Source organism: Petaurus breviceps, unplaced genomic scaffold (assembly GCF_028583685.1).
Source record: "Petaurus breviceps papuanus isolate PSGF00001 unplaced genomic scaffold, PetGlider_PUasm1.0 90919, whole genome shotgun sequence".
Classification (NCBI taxonomy): domain Eukaryota; kingdom Metazoa; phylum Chordata; class Mammalia; order Diprotodontia; family Petauridae; genus Petaurus; species Petaurus breviceps.
In genome coordinates, this window is record NW_027187378.1 from 23331126 (window position 1) to 23351550 (window position 20425).

Genomic DNA, 20425 nt, shown 5'->3' on the forward strand with positions numbered 1-20425 from the left:
ATAGATAGATAGATAGATAGATAGATAGATAGATAGATAGATAGATAAAACAGTTATTCTTACCAATAGATCTACTAATAGATGATCAGCTCCTCTCTACCCACATACTCCCCACTGGTGCCTTATAGTATTTGGGAGTTTCCATCCATTGGGGCTCACCAACATCCTAAATGAGTTTATCTTTAGAAGCTGATGTGAAGATGTGTTTCATGCACTTGCCTCAAGCACAAAAAATGCTCAATATATCTCTACCTTTAAGAGGTTTAAAATCTCATTGAAGAAACGAGATTCACATAAAACAGATGGAGAACTAACTATACACACTATTATATGAGCAACAGCAATCCAGGGTTATAAGACAATTCCAAAGGACTCATGATGGAGAGAGATGTCTACAGTCAGAGAAAGAACTAGAAAGAACAGAGTTTGAATGCAGATAGAAGCAAACTACCTGCTCTCTGTCTTTTTCTTGTTTGGTTTTGTTTCCTCTTTCCCATTGTTCATTTCATCTGTTACAATCCTTCTTTATAACCTGACTAATGTCTAATGTGAAAGTATTTTCATGACCCCATCTATGATTTTCTTGGCAAAGATACTGGAGTTTGCCATTTCCTTCTCCAGCTCATTTTACAGATGAAGAAACAGAGACAAACAGGGTTAAGTGACTTGCCCAGAGTCACAATAGCTAGTAAAGTGTCTGAAGTCAGATGTGAACTCAGGAAGCCTTCCTGACTCCAGGTCCAGCACTCTATTCACTGCACCACCTCACTGCCCCTATACCATGTCTTTACTATCTTTATTTTTTTTTACAACTAACTTTTGAAATACAATGAGAATTTTATTAGGATGACCTAAATGCATCGTTGGAAGACATCTAATGTCCTAACCACTAGATTATATCTACAATAAAATCATTTTGGATTATCATAGTGTTACGAGCTCCAACATAGAAAAAAGGATTCAGTCCAAATGGAAAATGGTTTGTTTTTCTTAAATCATAAACTTTTCAAGTTTACTTTTTTTTAAAGACTGATTTACAGTATCTATTCTTAGTTTACTAAAACAGGTTTAATTGTCTACTCCTGTACTACTTAATTTGGATATATATACTGTCTTTTTAGATCTATATTCTTTCTTCTTTAATTTTTTTTTCTTTCCCCTTGGACAGAAGAAAAGAAGGGGCAACACAGTATAGTAGAGAGAGAAGTGATCAGAAGATATAGGTTTAATCTCAAATCAGATTGCTAGCTTAGTGATCTTGACAGAGACACAACTAAGGTGGGGATAGTGGGATTTTGTCACAGGGCAATACGTAGCTTTAGATAGTGAACAATTTAGAGAGTGCTGACAGTACTTGCAGTTCTCTAGCCATATTAAGAAACAGAACTTAACACTTAGTTAACAAGAATAATTAGTTTATATAAGACGACATAAGATGGGAAAAGTTAATTTCCTATAGCATCCTTTCTGGCAGTGGCCTTCAATGAATATCCAAAAATCTCTGCCTTCCCTCCATTCGTGTTGTCATGTTGTTTAGTCGTGTCCAACTCTTCATGACCCCATTTGGGGTTTTCTTGGTAAAGATACTGGACTAGTTTGCCATTTCCTTCTCTAGCTCATTTTACAAATGAGGAAACTAAGGCAAATAGGGTTAAGTGACTTGCCCAAGACCACACAGCCAGTAAATATCTGAGACCAGATTTGAACTCACAACAAGTAGTCTTTCTGACTCCAGGCCTGGCATTCTATCCACTGCACCACATTCATATGAGACCCAAAGTGATAACATTTGCCTTGCATGCAGAAACTTCTAGATATAGATTTGAATATTGGGTAATCCATATTTATTTCCCTAAGTCTCATTTTTTCCATATATAAGATGAAGAGTTAGACTAGATGATATCAAAAGCTCTCTTACAACTCCAGCTGCCAGAACCCTATAAAACAGTCTTCTAACTTACATATCTAGATTCCCTTCAGTAACTGTTGCCAGGACAATACCACTAACTCCAGTCCAACCAATAGAAGACATGCTGTTAAATGAGTCAGAGGAACATGACCTGATACTAGTACAAAAACTGAGCTTTGGGGAGCCATAAAGGCAACAAACAAAAGCTATGACTTCAGACACCGGCTTGGCCAATGAAGAGTGAAAAAAATTGAAGCATTTCTTCATCAGCATGATGCCAACCAACCTTTCCCTACAATGGAGATGGTTTGGTCAAAATAACCAAATCAACCAGGGTTTCTAAAGTCATGTAGGTATTACCTAAGAGGAGGGAAACATGCACATGTATTCACCCTTTACCCATCTTTTCCAGCACTATGAAGCATAGACACCATTGAGATCTTTCCTCTGAATATCGTAAGATAATCGGATAGATTGTTAAACAGAGGACTAATAAATTATGTGCATTTTTAAATTTTGACCCTCACATTTCATATACTCTGTTATTTTTTATTATTCTCAATTCTGTCCTTCATATAGGAAGACCCATAGGCAGCAGGGAACCAGCCTTGAGTTGCTTTGCCAATAGGAAGATGTTGAGTCATACAGCTTCTCTCTCTTGGTTTCCCTCCCCCCTTGTTTTCAGTGACATGATTATGGAATGGCTGACCAAGGTGCCATCTGTAAACATGTAACAATGGAACAAAGATAACTAGAAAGCACAGGGATTTAACCCACAGCCCCATTGGTGCTAGGGTATAACCAAAGGAAGCAAGTGGCCACCAATATATTTCTGGGCAGCTTCCATTCAAAGCTGGTGCTCTTGGGGCAGCTAGGTGGCACAATGAACAGAGCACTGGGCCCTGGAGTCAGAAGGACCTGAGTTCTGACCACAGGCTAGATAGTATGTAAGGCATTAAGAGAAAACTAATTCTGAGGCCCTAAGGAAAAGATACTGGCATCTAAGTCAGTGGTTCTCAAACTTTACACTCTTAAAAATTACTGAAGACCCCCCAAAATAAGCTTTTGTGGGTTGTATCTATTGATATTTACTGTATTAGAAATGTAAACATCTTAGCATTAAACTATAGGTATCCCATCAGGCTCTTCTCTACTCCCTTTATAATACTTCACTTGGCATTCTTTTTGGTTCCTAACCTCACTGCTGACCTCTAGTCTCACATCTCCAATTACCAGTTAAACACCTTGAACTGCATGCCCTGTTTAGATGTCTGTCTTACACTCAGCACATCCAAAATTGATTATCTTTCCTTCCAAACCTTCCCCTCTTTCTAACTTCCTTATTACTGCTGAGGGTACCACCATCTTCTCAGTCATCCAGACTCCCAACCTAGGTGTTCTCCTTGATTCCTCATAACCACCCCTTAGCCAGTCTGTTAACAAAGCCCTGTTGATTTTGCCTTCATAACATCTCTTATATACACCCTTCTCTCCTCCACTCTGCAGAAGACCCCATCACTTTATGCCTGGAGTAGTATAATATCTCGCTGGTTGGTCTTCCTACCACAAGTGTCTTTATTTCCATTCCATTCAGCTGTCAAATTGATGTTCCTAAAGTCCAATTCTGAGCATGTCACTCCCCAACTCAATAAACTCCAATGGCTCCCACTCACCTCCAGAATAAAATATAAAATCCTCTATTTAATGTTCAAGGCCCTTAATACATTGCTCTCACCCCAAAACCTTTCCAGTCTTCTAATACTTTATACCTCCCACCATCATCCCACTCTATACTGAGATCCTGCAACACTGGCCTATTTTATATCTCTTAAACAAGCAACTCCATCTCCCAACTCTGGGCATCTTCACTGGCTCTCCCCCATGCTTAGAATGTTCCCCCTTCTCATCTCCATCTCCTGGCTTCCCTGGTTTCCTTCAAGTCCCAGCTAAAATCCCAACTTCTACAGAAAGCCTTTCCTGATGCCCCACAATTTCTGTGCTTTCTTTTAGTTGATTATTTCAAATTCATTATATATTTCACTTGTTTGTACATGGTTGTTTCCCCTTCTTGAGAGCAGGGACTGTCTTTTGGCTTTCTTTTTTGTATGCTAAGCATTTAGTACAGTGCCTATCATGTAGTAAGAGCTTAATACATGTTAATAATGTTTTCAATATATATTATTATGAGAAATTTTGACCTCAGAGACCCCCTGAAAGAGTCTCAGGGTCCTCCATGAGTTCCACAGACCACACTTTGAGATTGTGCTTTCGTTCTTGAAGAGGACCGTGGCATCAGGTAAATGATGACGTGACTTGCAGTTGACTTTGATTTGAGTGAGGAAGGGCTGTGCAAAGTCAATAGCCTCACTTTCTCCTCCAGAGTCAACTGGATCCAGTGATCAGATATTCATCAGGATGACTTGGAGATGGCCCAGAATGTACTGTGAGACCCTAGCCCTTTTAGGTTAAGGCCTCTTCAAATACTCACTTAGGGTGAGGTAATGCCCATTCTGTGAATAGTCCCCTTTAAGAATGAGTCAAGGGATGGAGGGCGGCTAGGTGGCGCAGTGAATAAAGAGCCGGCCACCGGAGTTGGGAGGACCTGAGTTTGGTTCTGGTCTCAGACACTTAACACAAAACTAGCCGTGTAACCTTGGGCAAGTTACTTAACCCCAATTGCCCTCCAAAAGGGGAAAAAAAAAAGAATGAGTCAAGGGATGGTCCCTTTAATAAGCAAAAAAGAAAGAAAAAAATCAAGCTGGGAGGGGAAGACACTTTGAGAACTGCTGTTCTAAAGGGCTCAGGTGAGACTCTTCTTACATCTCTGGGGCAAATCATTTAAGTGACCAAGAAGCCTTTTGTCCCTGTGCCTCTGATTTTTACTTCTTTCCCCACCACACTCAGTTTCCAGTGTGGCCACCAAGACAAGGAAAGATGGAAAAAACTTAAGGACTGCAGATGCCTTCCCCCAAAGTTACTGATATAAAACAACTATCAGGTTAATATTAGTTCTATTTAGAATAATGTTGGTATGAAGGCATGATTTAGATTCTATCTCAGAATCCTTTATCCTTCTAGACTGTACAGAGAAGTATCTGTATTCAGCAGCACAGAGAAAAATCTGTGGAGTCAAAGGTAGCCTACCTGCTCCCATCCAAAGGCTGACCCTATGTCTTAGTGATGCCATACCTAGTTGTCCCTGAACTTTTTGACAAGCAATGAGACTTTACCATAGTAGCTGGGGCTTGGGATTTAGCAAACACCATCTTTCTGTGTTAGTCTGTTCCTCTATATTGTGCGTCCAGTGGTCCACCAATCAATGTCTCTATTTTTTAACTAGCACCCACATAGCTGCTGGTTTATACCTTTTCTCTGTGGGTCAAAAGGTCCCACTGGTGCCAAAGAGCTCATTGGTAGGATGAGGGCCAGGTAGCTTTGGGCACGAACTGCACCTTTAGTTATCCCTGACTGAGCATCTCATGAATGTACACTACTGGTGCCAAGGGAAAGAAAATAAATGCACCCCTGCTATTGGTGACAAGCTGGACACAAGTGCCCCACTGATGGTGCACTGTAGTATCATCTTTGTAGGTGAAAACCCAGCATCATCCTCTTTGTCTGATGTGCTTCAGTGAATGAGGACAGCAAATGGCCCTGGGTGTAATGGGGGATGGAGAAAGGGAAAAAGTAAATTCTTAAGTGGAGATGGCATCCACTTAAATGTAGGGAGTGTCTGTTTTAGAAACCTCCTTTTCACTGCTCTGTCTCCACTTGTCCACAGGAGGGGCTGCAACTGTGGCTGGATGACCCCTGCTCTGGAAGATAACCTTGGGGACAACTCAGAGTCCAAAGGAGCCTCCACAGACCACGAGAGTCGGTCAGCCAGTGAATATTTATTGCTTACTATATGCCAGGCATTGTGCTGGGGATACCAAAAAAATAAAGGCAAAAAAGAGGCAAAAAACAAAAACAAAAACAAAACAAAACAAACCCAGTCCCTGCCTTTAAGAAACATACATTCTAACGGAGGAGAGAACCTATAAATAACTAGGTACATAGTACTTTATGTCTTACAAAGTGCATTCCTCAAAACAGTGCTTCAAGATATGTAATACAAGTAATTTTGTCCTCATTTTACAAAGGAGGAAACTGAGGCCCAGTAAGTCAGCAAGAGCTTTATTTTTCTATTAAGGGCTTATAGTTGAGTGAATGAGTGGTACAGTGGATAAGAGTTCTAGATAAGCCTGGAGTCAGGAAGACCTGAGTTCAAGTCTAGCCTCAGATACTTTCTAACTGTGTGACCCTGGGCAAGTCACTTGATCATGTTTGCCTTACTTTTCTCATCTCTAAAAATGAGCTGGAGAAAGAAAAGGCAAACTAATCCAGTATCTTTGCCAAGAAAACTTCAATGGGATAATGAAGAGTCAGAGATGACTGAAACAACTAAACAACAGTAACATTGATAGAATAGAGCTTTGGGCCTGGAGTCAAGAAGTCTTGAGTTCAAATCCAACTCAGGTCCTTAGCTGTGTGATCCCCTGCTTTGCCTTAATCCACTGGAGAAGGAAGCAACAAAACACTCCAGTATCTTTATCAAGAAACCGTCATTAACAGTATTGGTATGTTAATTGGTCTATAAAGTCATGAAGAGTCAAACACAACAACGGATTCAGCAAATACAATAGAATAGGTGTTCATTGCATTCACTATATCCCATTCCTGGAGCCCAGTTATTAGTTGAGCATCAATCTAGGCAGAGGGATGAGGCAGAACACAGGACTGACTTGGGCCATTGGACAAGGCCATAGATGATTCATCACTTGTGTTTTCCTTTTTTATGACTACTGGAACCCAGGTAACATTATGCAGATCCAGTTTCCCAGGACCTCACTCACAGAGTGGTGAGACTAATGGGCTCCCTAAATGAATCCTAGGATATCTGGGCTGATTTAGAGCTCACAGTCTTAAGGTTCTATGACTTTTTAGGCTATCCTATCTGAAGAGTTGATGAGAGGAAAAAATATTCCTTCACCAATGATCATATAGAAGGAAACAAAGACTTTCTTTAAAGTTAGCATTTGAATTGATTCTGTACTTGTCCTTAAGGAAGACAGAAAGACCATCAAGCCTTAATCAAACTTTTTAAAAGACTCACCCGAATCTCTAAGGAAACTTAGAGATTCTGCTCATTTTATAGAGAAAACAGAGACGTTTGGGGACCTTTTCGTCCCCTAGGGAAAATGAGCCCACTGCCACCCTGAAGTTGGGGGCTGGGGGCAGGGAAAGAAGGGCAAGCGGCACTAGGATATCCATTCACCCTAAAAGAGAACAATAATGAAAATGTCTAAATGAGAGAGAGAGAAAACTCAAAGGTCATTAGGAAGAAGAGAGGGAGGCACGTCACACTTCTTTTAACAATAAAGTGTTTCCAGATTGCATCAATTTTTTTGGCAGATCTGAAGCCTTCCCTGGGATCTCTCCCAAACTAGATTGGGGATTCAAAGTCCACAGCAAACTAAGCTCCTTTCCTTGGCATCTCTCTCTCCCTTCTCTCCCCATTCCACTGTGAATCAGCCCTCGTGCCAGACTTTAGCTCCTGCCAGGATTTCGCCGCTCCAATACAACCGTGTTTATTCAAAGCACTCAGGGACACCCAAAGCCTTTTAGATAAATAAAAGTTTTGATGGAAAAAGTAAAATGTATTCTGACCTGCCAGGACGGAGCTGACTTTGAGGGAGTCTAGATCTGACACCGCTCTCCTCCAGCTGACAAGTGGGCTCACGCGAAGGAATCAAGCAAAGAGGGTGAATGTAATCCAGCTGTTCTAAGGCTGTGAGAAAACCTGGGACGCCCTGACAATCACCAAGCAGGCTGTTCACCTCTGTGAGCTCCCAAGGCCCCACCATGGAACTTGGACTCCTCTTTTCCCCCAAGATCTGAGGAAGGACAACTGTCCCCTTTGGGGCACCCTTTGTGCAGTAAAATACTGGGCTTGATGTACCATGGCCTTTGCTCAGTATCACAAAATTACTTTGTTCCAAGTCAAATCAAGGCCTATTTAAAAAATACCTCCTACATGTCTGGCATTGTGCTAAACACTGGGGAAACAAAGAAAGGCAAAAACCCAGTCCCTGCCCTCAGGTAACTCATAGTCTTAAGGTTCTATGACTTTTTAGGCTATGCCATCTGAGAAGTTGATGAGAGGAAAAAATTACCGTAGAGAAGGACACAGGTTTTCTTTAAAGTGAGCATTGAAATAGATTCTGCACTCGTCCTTAATGAGCGTAGAAGGATCACTCAAGCCTTAATCAGGCTTTTTAATCAGACTCACCCAAACATCTTGCTAGGGTCCTCAGAGAAAAGCTCTCAATGGCTCCCACATGCCACACATTTTCCCATGATCCCAATCCAATTTTGCACATCCTAAACGCATAGAGAACGGGCGTGGGAGGTGGGAATAAGGAGGAAGTGAGCAAGAAAACGAAGTTGCCATGACAATATTGAAGATCTAAGGCAAAGGTCCCCAGCTTTCAGGGTAGGAAGAATTATTTTTTATTTTCTCAAGTCCCTGAGTTCACAAAATATGCCAAATGAGGTATCCCTGAGTAGTAGTTTTGTAATGAACTCCCTAATCAGAAAACAGATGTCAGCAAGTATCACTGACCAACCATTTGGGGATGCCTGGTCTAGATTGGGGCAGCTAGGTAGCACAGTGCTTGGTCTCTTCTTCCACAGTTCAAATCTGGCCTCAGATACTTACTAGCTATATGACCCTGGGCAAGTCACTTAACCCTGTGTGCCTCAGTTTCCTCATCTATAAAATAAATTGGAGAAGAAAATGGCAAACTATTCCCATGTCTTTGCCAAGAAAAACCCAAAGGGGCTCACAGAGTCTGAAACAACTGAAAAATGACTGAACAACTGGTCTAGATTCAATTAAATTATATTCGATAAACATTTATTAAATCACCTACTGTGCACATAGGACTGGAGAAGAGACAAAGTTTAGCTAAGATAAAATCCTTGTCCTCATAGAGTTTACAGTACAATTCAGAGAAAGAAACAGGTAATTCTAACATGATCTAACATATAAATGCATAAGCGAGGTACTACATACTTTATGAAGTGTGGTGAGGGAAAGTTCATTAGCAGCTCTTGAGGGTGGAAGGATAGAATCAGAAAAGGTTTCATGGGGCAAACAGCAGAGAGAAAGCCATAGTGATGCCAACAGGCTTAGAATGTGAGTACCTAAGCAGCTACCAGCACATCTGATCTGCCTATCAGAGACCCCTGATTTAACATTTTCACTCTGTCATATAGGACAGTTATTTGTGCTAGACAGATAAGCACTAGCAGGATAGGTCCCATGTTTTATTCTCCTCGGTACAGGGCTCTGCATATGACCACTGCTCAATAAATATTAGGGGCAGCTGGGTGGTCCAGTGGATAGAGTGCTGGGCCTCGAATGGGGAGACCTAAGTTCAAATCAGGTCTCAGGACTTACTAGCTGAGTGACCCTGGGCAAATCACTTAAATCCCTGTTTGCCTCAGTTTCCTCATCTGCAAAATGAAGAATAATAAAACACCTACTTCCCAGGGTTGTTGTGAGCATCAAATGAGATAATAAATGTGAAGTGCTTAGCACAATACCTGATGACAATAAGCACTACATAAAGGTTAGCAATTATTATTGTTGTTGTTGTTTGCTGAATGAATAAATGACTGAATAGAAAGGATTTGTGATATCATCAGTAGTCTCAGTGTAAGAACTGCCTTCACCAACACTAATGTAGGTCTTCAGGAGTCGCCTAAGGCAGACATATGTTAAGTGACTTGCCCAAAGTCCTTCAGCCAGTCAAAGTCAGAGACAGGATTTCAACCATCTTCCTGTCTCTATGTCCAGCAGTTCCTCCACTATGCCACACTGCCTATAACATGAATGAGTGAAACAACAAAATAAATCTTGGGGGACTGGTATCAGTTGTGTACACACTAACTGAAAATCACTTCCAACAAGCTCATTTTTCTCTGAGGGTCTTCCATTTTCTAACATCCAACTGTTTAGAAACTAGCGGAATTCCATTAGGGACCCATTGTCTCTTACCTTCACTCCTGTCGCCATGTCTGCTATGGAAAGGACTTCTCCAATGACAAGACTTCTCCTGACAAAATTCTTCTTTTTCTCTGCCTGAAACAAGCCATATCTCGTGTTAAGTTCTCATTATATTCCGACCCTTGATGGCCAAAGACTCCCATTTGGAACTGTCCAGTGCCAGCCTTAGCCAGAATAGGAGCCCTGAGCTTCTACCACTCGGGGCCCCGATATCTTCATCTGGCAACTCAACAACTAACCCCAGCCCCCTTTGATGTCTCTTCCTGGATTGTGGTCTGATCCCACACACTCCTTTCTAGCGTCTCCTCTTTGAAGACAGTTTTAGAAACATGGTAGGTGTTTGAGTCAGTACTATTCACATATTTAGAAATTTCCATCCTCCTGCAACTGAGCAGATTTGAGAATGCTGGGGAAACACTCTAGTCAGAAAATCAAATGCAAATTATTTTTAGGGAGTTCTTACTCATAGCACTTTAATGATTTCACACCAATGAAATCCTGGATCACCTTTGGGCAGGATTTGAAACCAGGTCCTCTGGCTCCAAACCCAGTGCTTTTTTTTTTTTTTACTGTACCACACTGCTCCCCTTATAGTGTTTTACCTACGTAATCTCATTTGAGTTACACAAAACCCCTTTGATTATCTCCATTATACCAAAGAAACTGAAGGTCAGAGAAAGTAGGCAACTTGTCCATGGTCACGTTGCCTAATTGGTGACAGAGGTAGGATTCCAGCCTATGTTTACCCTGACTTTAAATCCAGTGTGCATCCCACCTCTAAAAGTACCTCTGGTTGGATGCCAATACAAAGCACTTCAAAGCTGCTAACCCTACTATATGGAAATCCTGGATGCCAGAATGACACTGCAGCTTCAACATTTCCTTTTGTTTCTCTGCCAAGGCTATATGCAATTCCCACCAACACTTTTGTATATTTTTGTGACATTTCTCTCCCAGTTAGTTCTACTTATTGCCTCGAATATGCAGCTGGGTAGCACAGTGGATAGAATGCCAGGCAGACTCACCTTCTTGAGTTCAAATATGGCCTCAGATACTTACTAGCTGTGTGACCCTGGACAAGTCACTTAACCCTGCTTGCCTTAGTTTCCTCATCTGTAAAATGAGCTGGAGAAGGAAATGGCAAACCATTCTATTATCTTTGCCAAGAAAACCCCAAATGGGGTCACAAGAGTCAGACACAACTGAAATAACTGAACAACAACAACATTGCCTTATTATATTAAGAAACAGAATGTCTGGTCTGTTGGTCAGGATCTGCTGATCTGTCACTAAGGGCTCTATCCAAATATGTACAGAATCATTTCCTAAAATGTCACACTGTTAATCCATATTGGGAGGCAGCATGGTACAATGGAAACATTGCATTGAGTCAGGTGACCTGGATATGAATCCTATCACAGACATGAACTACCTATGTGACTTTGGGCAAATCATTGAATATCCCTGGGCCTGTTTCCTCATCTGTGAAATGAAGTGATTGAACTCTATGATCCCCAAGATCCCATCATATTATAAGCCCATGATCCCTTGACTAATTAACAAGGGTTAATAAAGGATAGTGTGCTAGATTTGTACTCAGGAAAACGTGGGCTCAGATCCTGCCAGATACATACTGTGTGACAACAGGCAAGCCACTTAATCTACGGCCTCTCATTCCTATCTGGACCTTCTCTACTATGCCATAGCTCTTTATCCTGGAGCCTAACTCCAGTCCTGGACTCTACAGACTGGAAGAACCCTCTCCACCCTTAGACACACGGTACCTTGACCCCAACATAGTGAGTGATGTTGTCTCTGAAAGTGAAAGACAACAACCAACCAACAATTAACCCCAGAACCTCCATTTAAGGAAAATTCCCAGAGCAGCAGCCGTGTCTTGTTCCTGTCCAGGCTGTTCTCAGGACTCTCTGTACCATGTCCTCACACTGGTACTACCTTGCCCCACCCCCTCCTTTCAGCTTCCTGTTATATGCTGTCCCCAGCCCCTTAGAATGTAAGCTTATTGAGAGCAGAAACCACCTTGCTTTCCATTTGTATATGTATTCCAGTGTTTAGCCCAGAATACGGTAGTGTTTAATAAATGCTAGCTAACTCATGTCCCTGACTTCAATTTCCACATCCATAAAATAGGGATGACAATATTTCTCTATAGCATTGACCTCTCAGGGCTGCTGGGAGCCTCAAATGGGATCACGTATAGGAAGCACTGTGTAGATGTGATCTCTTATTACTATTGTTACCACATACTTGCAGCAGGATCATTATGATGGTGCAATCCATGACTGAGAAAAAAGCATATTCTCCAACCATTTTGCCAACTGCTATGCATAGCCTGCGTCTGTCATCCAGCAAGTTTTCCTTTTTTCCTTTATGCTGTACCTTTTTATAGCAAGCTTCCCATTGCAGGGCACCACAATGAAACCTTCATTCTCTTTAAGCAACAAGCATGACTTCAAATGTAAATATTATAAAACTGATATATTTTAATTTGAAACTGTTTGTGCCTCTTCTTCCAGGCTCTGTTCTTCACTTCTGTTCTATCTCATGCTACTATTTCTCTAACTTCAGTGCAAACTGTTATCATTTGATTAAAAAAAAATTTTTTTAGATTTTTCTTTTTGTTTTTTGGAGGGGGGGAAGTAGGGCAATTGGGGTTAAGTGACTTGCCCAAGGTCACACAGTTAGTTTTGTGTTGTGTCTGAGGCTAGATTTGAACTCGGGTCCTCCCAACTCCAGGGCCAGTGCTCTATTCATTGTGCCACCCAGCCATCCCAATCATTTGAATTTAATCCTTTGCATGAAATAATCAGGGCAGCTAGGTGGCACAGTGGATAGAATCCAAGGTCTGGAATTGGGAAGACTCATCTTCAGGAGTTCAAATATGACTTCAGTCACTTACTAGCTGTCTGACCCTGAGCAAGTCACTTAACCCTGTTTGCCTCAGTTTCCTCATCTGTAAAATGAGCTGGAGAAGGAAACCACTTGCAGTATCTTTGCCAAGAAAACTCCAAATAAGGTCACAAAGAGTCAGAGTTTACTAAAAATGACTGAACAACAACAAATTAAATAATACCCTGATTTTATAATCTGGGAACAATGGAAATGACCAAAGTTATATCTTCCCCTTTTACCTTCTCTTCATGGCAGAATAAATCTTTCAATAGCAAACTCATAGATATAGAGCTCAAAGGAACCTCAGCGACCACCCAGTGCCATTCTCTTCTTTTACAGATGAGGAAACTGAGGCCAAGGGAGGTGATGTGATTTGCCCAAGGTCACAGAGGTGGTAAGTACTAGGCATTTGATCTGAACCCAAATCCTTTGAATACAAAACCAGTTTTCTTTTCCCTTTTCCAGTGATGCTTACAAATGTTTGCCTATTAGTGCTCCATAATTGACATAATAATCCCTTTGAGGCATGGACAGGACCATTTTACACTATCAGATGAACATATGAGTACTACAACCAGTACTGCTTGGTGAAAAAATAGTAGCTAATATTTATATAGAGATTACTGTGTGCCACACTGTCGTGACTGCTTTACAAATATAATCTCATTTGATCCTCACAACAACCCTAGGTAATAGGTGCTATTATCCCCATTTTACAGATGAGAAAACTGAGGCACACAGAGTGAAGTGACTTGCCCAGGGTCACACAGCCAGTAAGTGTCTGAAGCTGGATTTGAACTCAGGTCTTCCTGACTTCAGACCCCGGCACTTTGTTCACTGTTCTATCCAGCTGCCCCTAACTGTGTGGCCCTAGGAAAATCTTTAAACCTCTATCAGACTCAGTTTCTTCATCAGCAAAAATGAAGATAACAGACAGCACCTATTTCCAAGGTTGTTGTAAAGATCAAATGAGGTAAGCGCTACATAAACAGTGCTATCATTTTTTTTTGCTTTTTTTTTTTTGCAGGGGGGGAAGGCAGGGCCATTGGGGTTAAGTGACTTGCCCAAGGTCACACGGTTAGTTTTTGTGTTAAGTGTCTGAGCCCAGCTTTGAACTCAGGTTCTCCTGACTCCAGGACTGTTGCTCTATTCATTGTGCCACCTAGCCGCCCCTGCTATCATTATTAATAGCTAACATTTATTCCAGGGCTTAACATATGCCTGATGCTGTGTTTTATAATTATTATTGTATTTGATCCTCAAAACAACTGTAGAGGTAAGTGCTATTCTCATTCTCATTTTACAGACGACGAAATTGAGGCAAATAGAGGTTTAGTGACTTACCCAGAGTCAGATAACTAGTGTCTGAGGCCAGATTTGAACTCAGGTGTGACTCCAAGGCCCAGCATTCTATCCATTGTGTCACCTAACTGGCAATTCTCCCCAATCAAATCTTTTCTTTAGTAACAGGAAGACCACAAACATATACTTTACATCAAATTGATCTGTACCAATAATACTTCCCTCCATCACAGAAAGGTTTTTTTTTTGATAAATTTTCATAAATTCTCAACCATGTGGAACATCGAAGTGATGAGGTGATCCCTTGAGATGACTGGCATTTCTCCACTTCAGACTTCATTGGAGCCATCATCACTAACATTCCTAGTTTTTTTCTTTGAATATTTTATTCTTTCCCAGTTACATGTAGAAACAACTAACATTCTTTTTTTTTTAAATTTGAGTTCCAAATTCTCTCCTTCCATTCCTCCCTTCCCCTTCCCTAAGACAGTAAACAATTTTATATAGGTTATCCATGTGCAATTGTGTAAAATATATTTCTATTTTACTATATACATAAATATATTTCTTTATTGCTATAAAAGAAAACAAACAAAAAATAAAGAAATTAATAGTATGCTTTGATCTTCAAACTCTATCAGTTCTTTCTCTAGATAGCATCTTTCATCATGGGTCCTTTGGAATTGTCTTAGATCACTGTATTGCTAAGAATCTCTAAGTCATTCACAGTTGATTATTGTACAATGTTACTGTGTACAATGTTCTCCTGGTTCTGCTCACTTCACTTTGCATCAGTTCCTATAAGTCTTTTCAGTTTTTCAGGAATCATCCTGTTCATTATTTCTTCTAGCACAACAGCATTCCATCACAACCATATGCCACAACTTGTTCAGTCACTCCCTATGGATGGGTATTCTCTTAATTTCCAGTTTTTTGCTACCACAAAAAGAACTGCTGAAAGATGTTGTTGTATACATGGGTCCTTTTCCTTTTTCTTTGACCTCTTTGGGACACAGATCTAGTAGTGGTATTGCTGGGTCAACGGGTAGGCACAGTTTTATGGCCCTTTGGGCATAGTTCCAAATGGCCAAGGTTAGATAAGTTTGCAACTACACCAGCAGTGCTATAAATACCTAGTCAGTTTTAACTTTAAGTTTTGCTTTACAAGTTGGTTTTTTTTAAGTATCAAGTCATCCACAAGACCAAACACTTGATGATATGATGGTTAATCACACACACACACACAAACACACTCACACACACACACACACTCTTTTTTTCTTAAATAAAACCATATCAATGCTCCTTAGGACAGCTAGGTTGTACAATGAATAGAGCACTGCGCTTATAAGGAGAAAGATTCATCTTCATGAGTTCAAATCTCACTTGAGACACTTACTAGCTGTGTGACCCCGGGCAAATCACTTAACCCTATTTACCTTAGTTTCCTCATCTGTAAAATAAGCTAGAGAAGGAAATAGTAACCTACTCCAGTATCTCTGCCAAGAAAACCTAAATGGGGTAATGTAGAGTCAGACACGACTGAAAAACAACTTAACGACAAAAGTACTCCTTATGTCTCTGTTTGAAAGATTTAGTCCCAAACAGAAGTAGAGGAAGCTGCATGAATGTTCCTGTAGTTTTCATTTTACATGTATTTTTTTATCTTTAATTAATTTGTGATCTCTTTGACATAGAACTTATCTTCAATAATATGAAGTTCCACCCATCCATGTTTGCCTGTCCTGGACTACTCTTGTTCACATCCTCCCAAAAACCTGCAAGAAGAGTTCTAGACTAACACACGTGGCCATCTAGACCTCATCATACTACATGTATCCCAAAGGTGCAGGCAGGCTGTCCACTGGCTTATCTCTGACACTCACTGCATGACTGCTTCATATTTTTTTCTTATTACACATTTCTTTGATGATATAATTTATCCTGCTTCTCCTATGAAATTTTTTTATTGTAATATGTTACAGCCTGTTGGGCCAACCATGTAATTCTTCCACTTTGGCTGACCCACAACTTTAATGCTTTAGGGACTGTGATATTTCATGATTCACATCATGGGACAGTGCAAGCAGAAAAGGCTTTGGAGTCCGAGGACCTGGATCCAAATCCTACCTCAGAGATTTACTAGCTATATAAGCCTGGACAAGACACTAAATATCTCAACTTAAGTTTCTCCATCTGTAAAATGGGATAATAGCATTTATTAACAATACTTCCCAGGGTTGTTCTAAGGATCAAATGAGATAATATGTGGAAATCCTTCTGCAAACCTTAAAGTGCTACATAAATGATAATTAATATACAAAGCCACCCAAGGAATATTGGTGTCAAAAAAGGTGAACCATTCTTTCAAGGAGAAGACTGAGGTCTTCAAAGAATTTTGGGCCCAGATACTATCCATCTGCCATGGCTTGGCCAAGACATCTGCACTGATGGATGGGCTCTGTAGCTTATTCATCCAACCTAGACTAGGGGATTCATCAGCCTTTTGGTTTTTCCTGTGTGGAAAATCCCATTAGTCCAAATAGCTCTCTCTTGATTTTGCCAGTTTTTCCTGTTGAGGTGGCAAGATTCTGTTCTGATTGCTCACTGTGTTCTTCAAATAATGAACAGCTAGTTTTATAAACTTGGAAAGTTGATAGATCTCTATGCTGCCTTTCCTCGTAGCAATAATAATAATGTCTAACATTTATATAGCACTTACTGTATGCCAGGCATACAATGCTGTGCTAGGCATTTTACAACTATTAGATCCTCAGAACAGCCTGACAAGGTGTTGCTATTCAATTGTTTCAGTTTTGTCCAACTCTTCACAATCCCATTTGGAGTTTACTTAGCAAAGTCACTGGGCTGGTTTGCCATTTGTTTCTCTAGCTCATTTTTACAGATGAAGAATTGAGATAGAGTTAAGTGATTTGTCCAGGGCTGCACAGGTGATAAGTATCTGAGTTCAGATTTGAACTCAGGAAGATGCATCTTCCTGATTTGAGGCCTGGGGCTCTATCCACTGCACCACCTAGCTGCCCCAACCCTGGGAAGTAGGTGATAATGTCTGTTTTACAGATGAAGCAGCTGAGGGAGAGAGAGAGAGAGATTAAGTGACTTGTACTGAGAGTAAGCATCGGAGGCTAGATTTGAACTCAGTACTTCCTGAGCACAGACACAATGCTCTAATTACTTGGCCACTAATTGCAACAACAAAGAATACTAATGGCTACTGAATCGCCAGAAACTGGGCATTACCTCAACTTACCCTTCCAGAATGCTAAAGGTCTCACCTAGTCTCCTTCTGTACAAAAACCATGTATCTATGAGAGATTATCCTCTCGAGTTTAGGGGTATAGCATGTGGTCATGAAATAGCATGTCCAGTAACAACTAATACTAATTTTTATAGGGAGCTTTAAAGTTCACAAAGCTCTTTCCATCTTCTACCTCTTTTTCTAGATAATAACCTACCCTGTAAGGCAAGTGTTAATTCTTCCATTTTACAGATGCTGGAATTGAGCAGAAAGATTGAGTTCTCCCCAGGGTCACACAGCTGGTGAGGATTTGGGGATTTGAACCCAGGCTTTCCTGGTTCCAAGTCCAATACTCTATCCACTGCACAACACTGCCTTTGTAGAATGGAGGAGACTCATATTTCTTAGCACAGAGCTTGAAAAGAGGCAGTCATCTATAGGAGAGGTGTGTGGCAGGTAGGGATTCCTGCCTGGGAATCAGGAATACTTGAACTGAAGTCCCATCTTGACCTAAGCATTCCTTGACCATATTAACTACATGGCCATGAGGAAGTCATTTAATCTCTAAGGATCCCCACCTGTCAGACCACAGAAGAGTTGCCAGACTCCATCAGTGGAGGGAGTTTCCATGCTAAGATTATCCGACAATGATGCAATCATAGGCCCAAACAATAATGAGAGACTGACTTATATGCCTCTTGCTAACACACAGAGGTAAAATTAATGTATTATTTATTTATTTATCACTCAACCTGTAATGATCTGGTCTATAATAGCAACATAGAGTCCATCACACAAATTTAGAGCTGGAAGGGACCTCAAAGGTCACTTAATTCAACTGACCCCCTTCTTACAGGTAAAGAAACTAAGGCTTAGAGGTTAAGTGATCTGCCCAAGGTCACACAAGCAGAAAGTAGCAAGGCTGCAATTCTAGTCCATGCTTTCTCTGTCTCTAAATCCAGCTTTGTTTCCACTATCCCATACTGCTGGCCTGGCTATCACTACACTAATTTAGAGTAGCCTTGCTTCTTCAGACTTGATATTAATCTTCCCACAACATGATGACCTCCACCCAAAAAGGATATGGTTATTTTATACTGACAAGCAAGTATGTTAAAAGTTTATATTTGGAGCGACTGATGGTATTATAATCTTCCTGAAAAAAGGGAAACTTTCCAGAAGGAAGGAGAGGGAACAACTGGAAAGAAGACTTGAAAGCAAGAATCATTTCTGACTCCATCTTCCTGATGTGTGATAGGGAACGACACTCACTGACCCTTAGCATCAGGGAACAGTTCAGGGTTTTCCAACTGGTAAGTGTTCTGATTGATGCAGTCACTGCCCATTTCCTTATTATGCTAAGTGACCCTTCATGGTTCTGTCTGTATACATTTTCTCTTTTCAGAACCACACTGCTTCAGGGTTTTGACATTTTGGGACTTCTCAAATACAACCCTCACAGTTGACATTTTGTCAAATGGCAAAGCACTCTCTCCTGGTCTCCATTTGTGGCTGTTGGAAGTCCTAAATGTGATTTTTTTCAAATTTATTTATTTATTTTTAGTTTTCAACATTCGCTTTCATAAGATATTGAGTTCTAAATCTTCTTCCTGTCCCTCCCCTTCCCTCTTCCCAAGGTGTGCAATCTGACAAAGGCTATACATATACATGCATATTAAACATATTTTCACATTAGTCACATTGTAAAAAAGAATCAGAATCAAAGGGAATAACCACAAGGAAAAAACAAACAAAAAAAAGGGAAAATAGTATGCTTCCATCTGCATTCAGACTCCATAGTTCTTCCTCTGGATGAGGACAGCATTTTCCATCATGAGTCTTTTGGAGTTGTCTTAGATCCTTGCATTGCTGAGAAGGGCTAAGTCTATCAAAGTTAGTCATTGAACAATGTTCTCCTGGTTCTGCTCACTTCACTTAGCATCCCTAATATAATTTATTTTGGGTATTCTGGAAGCCTTTATTTTAGGGGGTTCTGCCTCCCACCCCACCCCCATCCTAGCTATTTTGTACTATCTGTAAGCATTCTGAATATTCAATTAAAGTCACTTGCTCCACTCAAAGCCTGTCTTCACTTTGGTCACTCAGTATAGAAAGAGCAATTATTTTGCCAATTTTGTTTAATCAGCTTTGTTGGTTGTTGCATTTGTAAGCTTCTCCTGGTCTTTTCAGAGCTCACTCATCTGCTCTGGTCTTTTATGGGCAGCCTCCATCTCTGACTCTGTGCATTGACTTTTCTTCTGGGGCAAGTTTTTTTTGCAAGCTGCTACCCTTCATCTGACAAAGTCAGCAACATGTATCTAAGGTCTTATCTAGGGGTGGGAAACCTGTGGCCTTCTAGGTCCTCAGATGCGACAGAGTCCAAGTTTTACAGAAAAAATCCTTTTATTAAGGGGATTTGTCCTGTGAAGTTTGGATTCAGTCAAAGGGCCGCACTTGACCTTGAGGGCCACATGTGGGCTCAAGGCCTGAAGGCTCCCCACCCCTGGGCTAATTTTTCATTGAGACAGGAAGCATTTATTAAGTTATTAGCATGCACTAAGTACAGGAAATAGAAAGGTAAAGGCAAAATAACCCCAGCCCTCAGGGAGCTTACATTCTACTGACAGAAACTGGTTCTTGAAGCAGCTGGATTAGAACTGAGGTCAAGCACACCTGAGTTCAAAATCAGCCTGAGTCACTTACCTGGCTGTGTAACCTTGGGCAAGTCAGTTAACCTCTGCCTTGGTTTCTTCAACTATTGTGACATTTTAGAAGTTCAACAGACATGATTTCTAGGTAAGTACTCATTTTATTAAAAATGCTATCATTTTAATAAAAGAGATCAGTGGCAGTCTCAAATGCCAAAGATCCTCATGGTGGAGGGCTCAAGGCTTATATGTTGGAAAAGTGGGTGTTTCAGAGGGTGGCA

General features: G+C 40.7%; 1 protein-coding gene across 1 annotated transcript in view; it reads right to left on the bottom strand.

Annotated features, from left to right (window-relative positions):
- Positions 1-20425, bottom strand: part of ACOXL (acyl-CoA oxidase like) — a 553504-nt gene that overhangs the window by 473164 nt on the left and 59915 nt on the right. The window contains exon 3 of the mRNA XM_069075565.1: positions 10014-10097. Within this exon, the coding sequence (XP_068931666.1) occupies positions 10014-10097 (84 nt within the window). The remainder of the gene's footprint in view (positions 1-10013; positions 10098-20425) is intronic.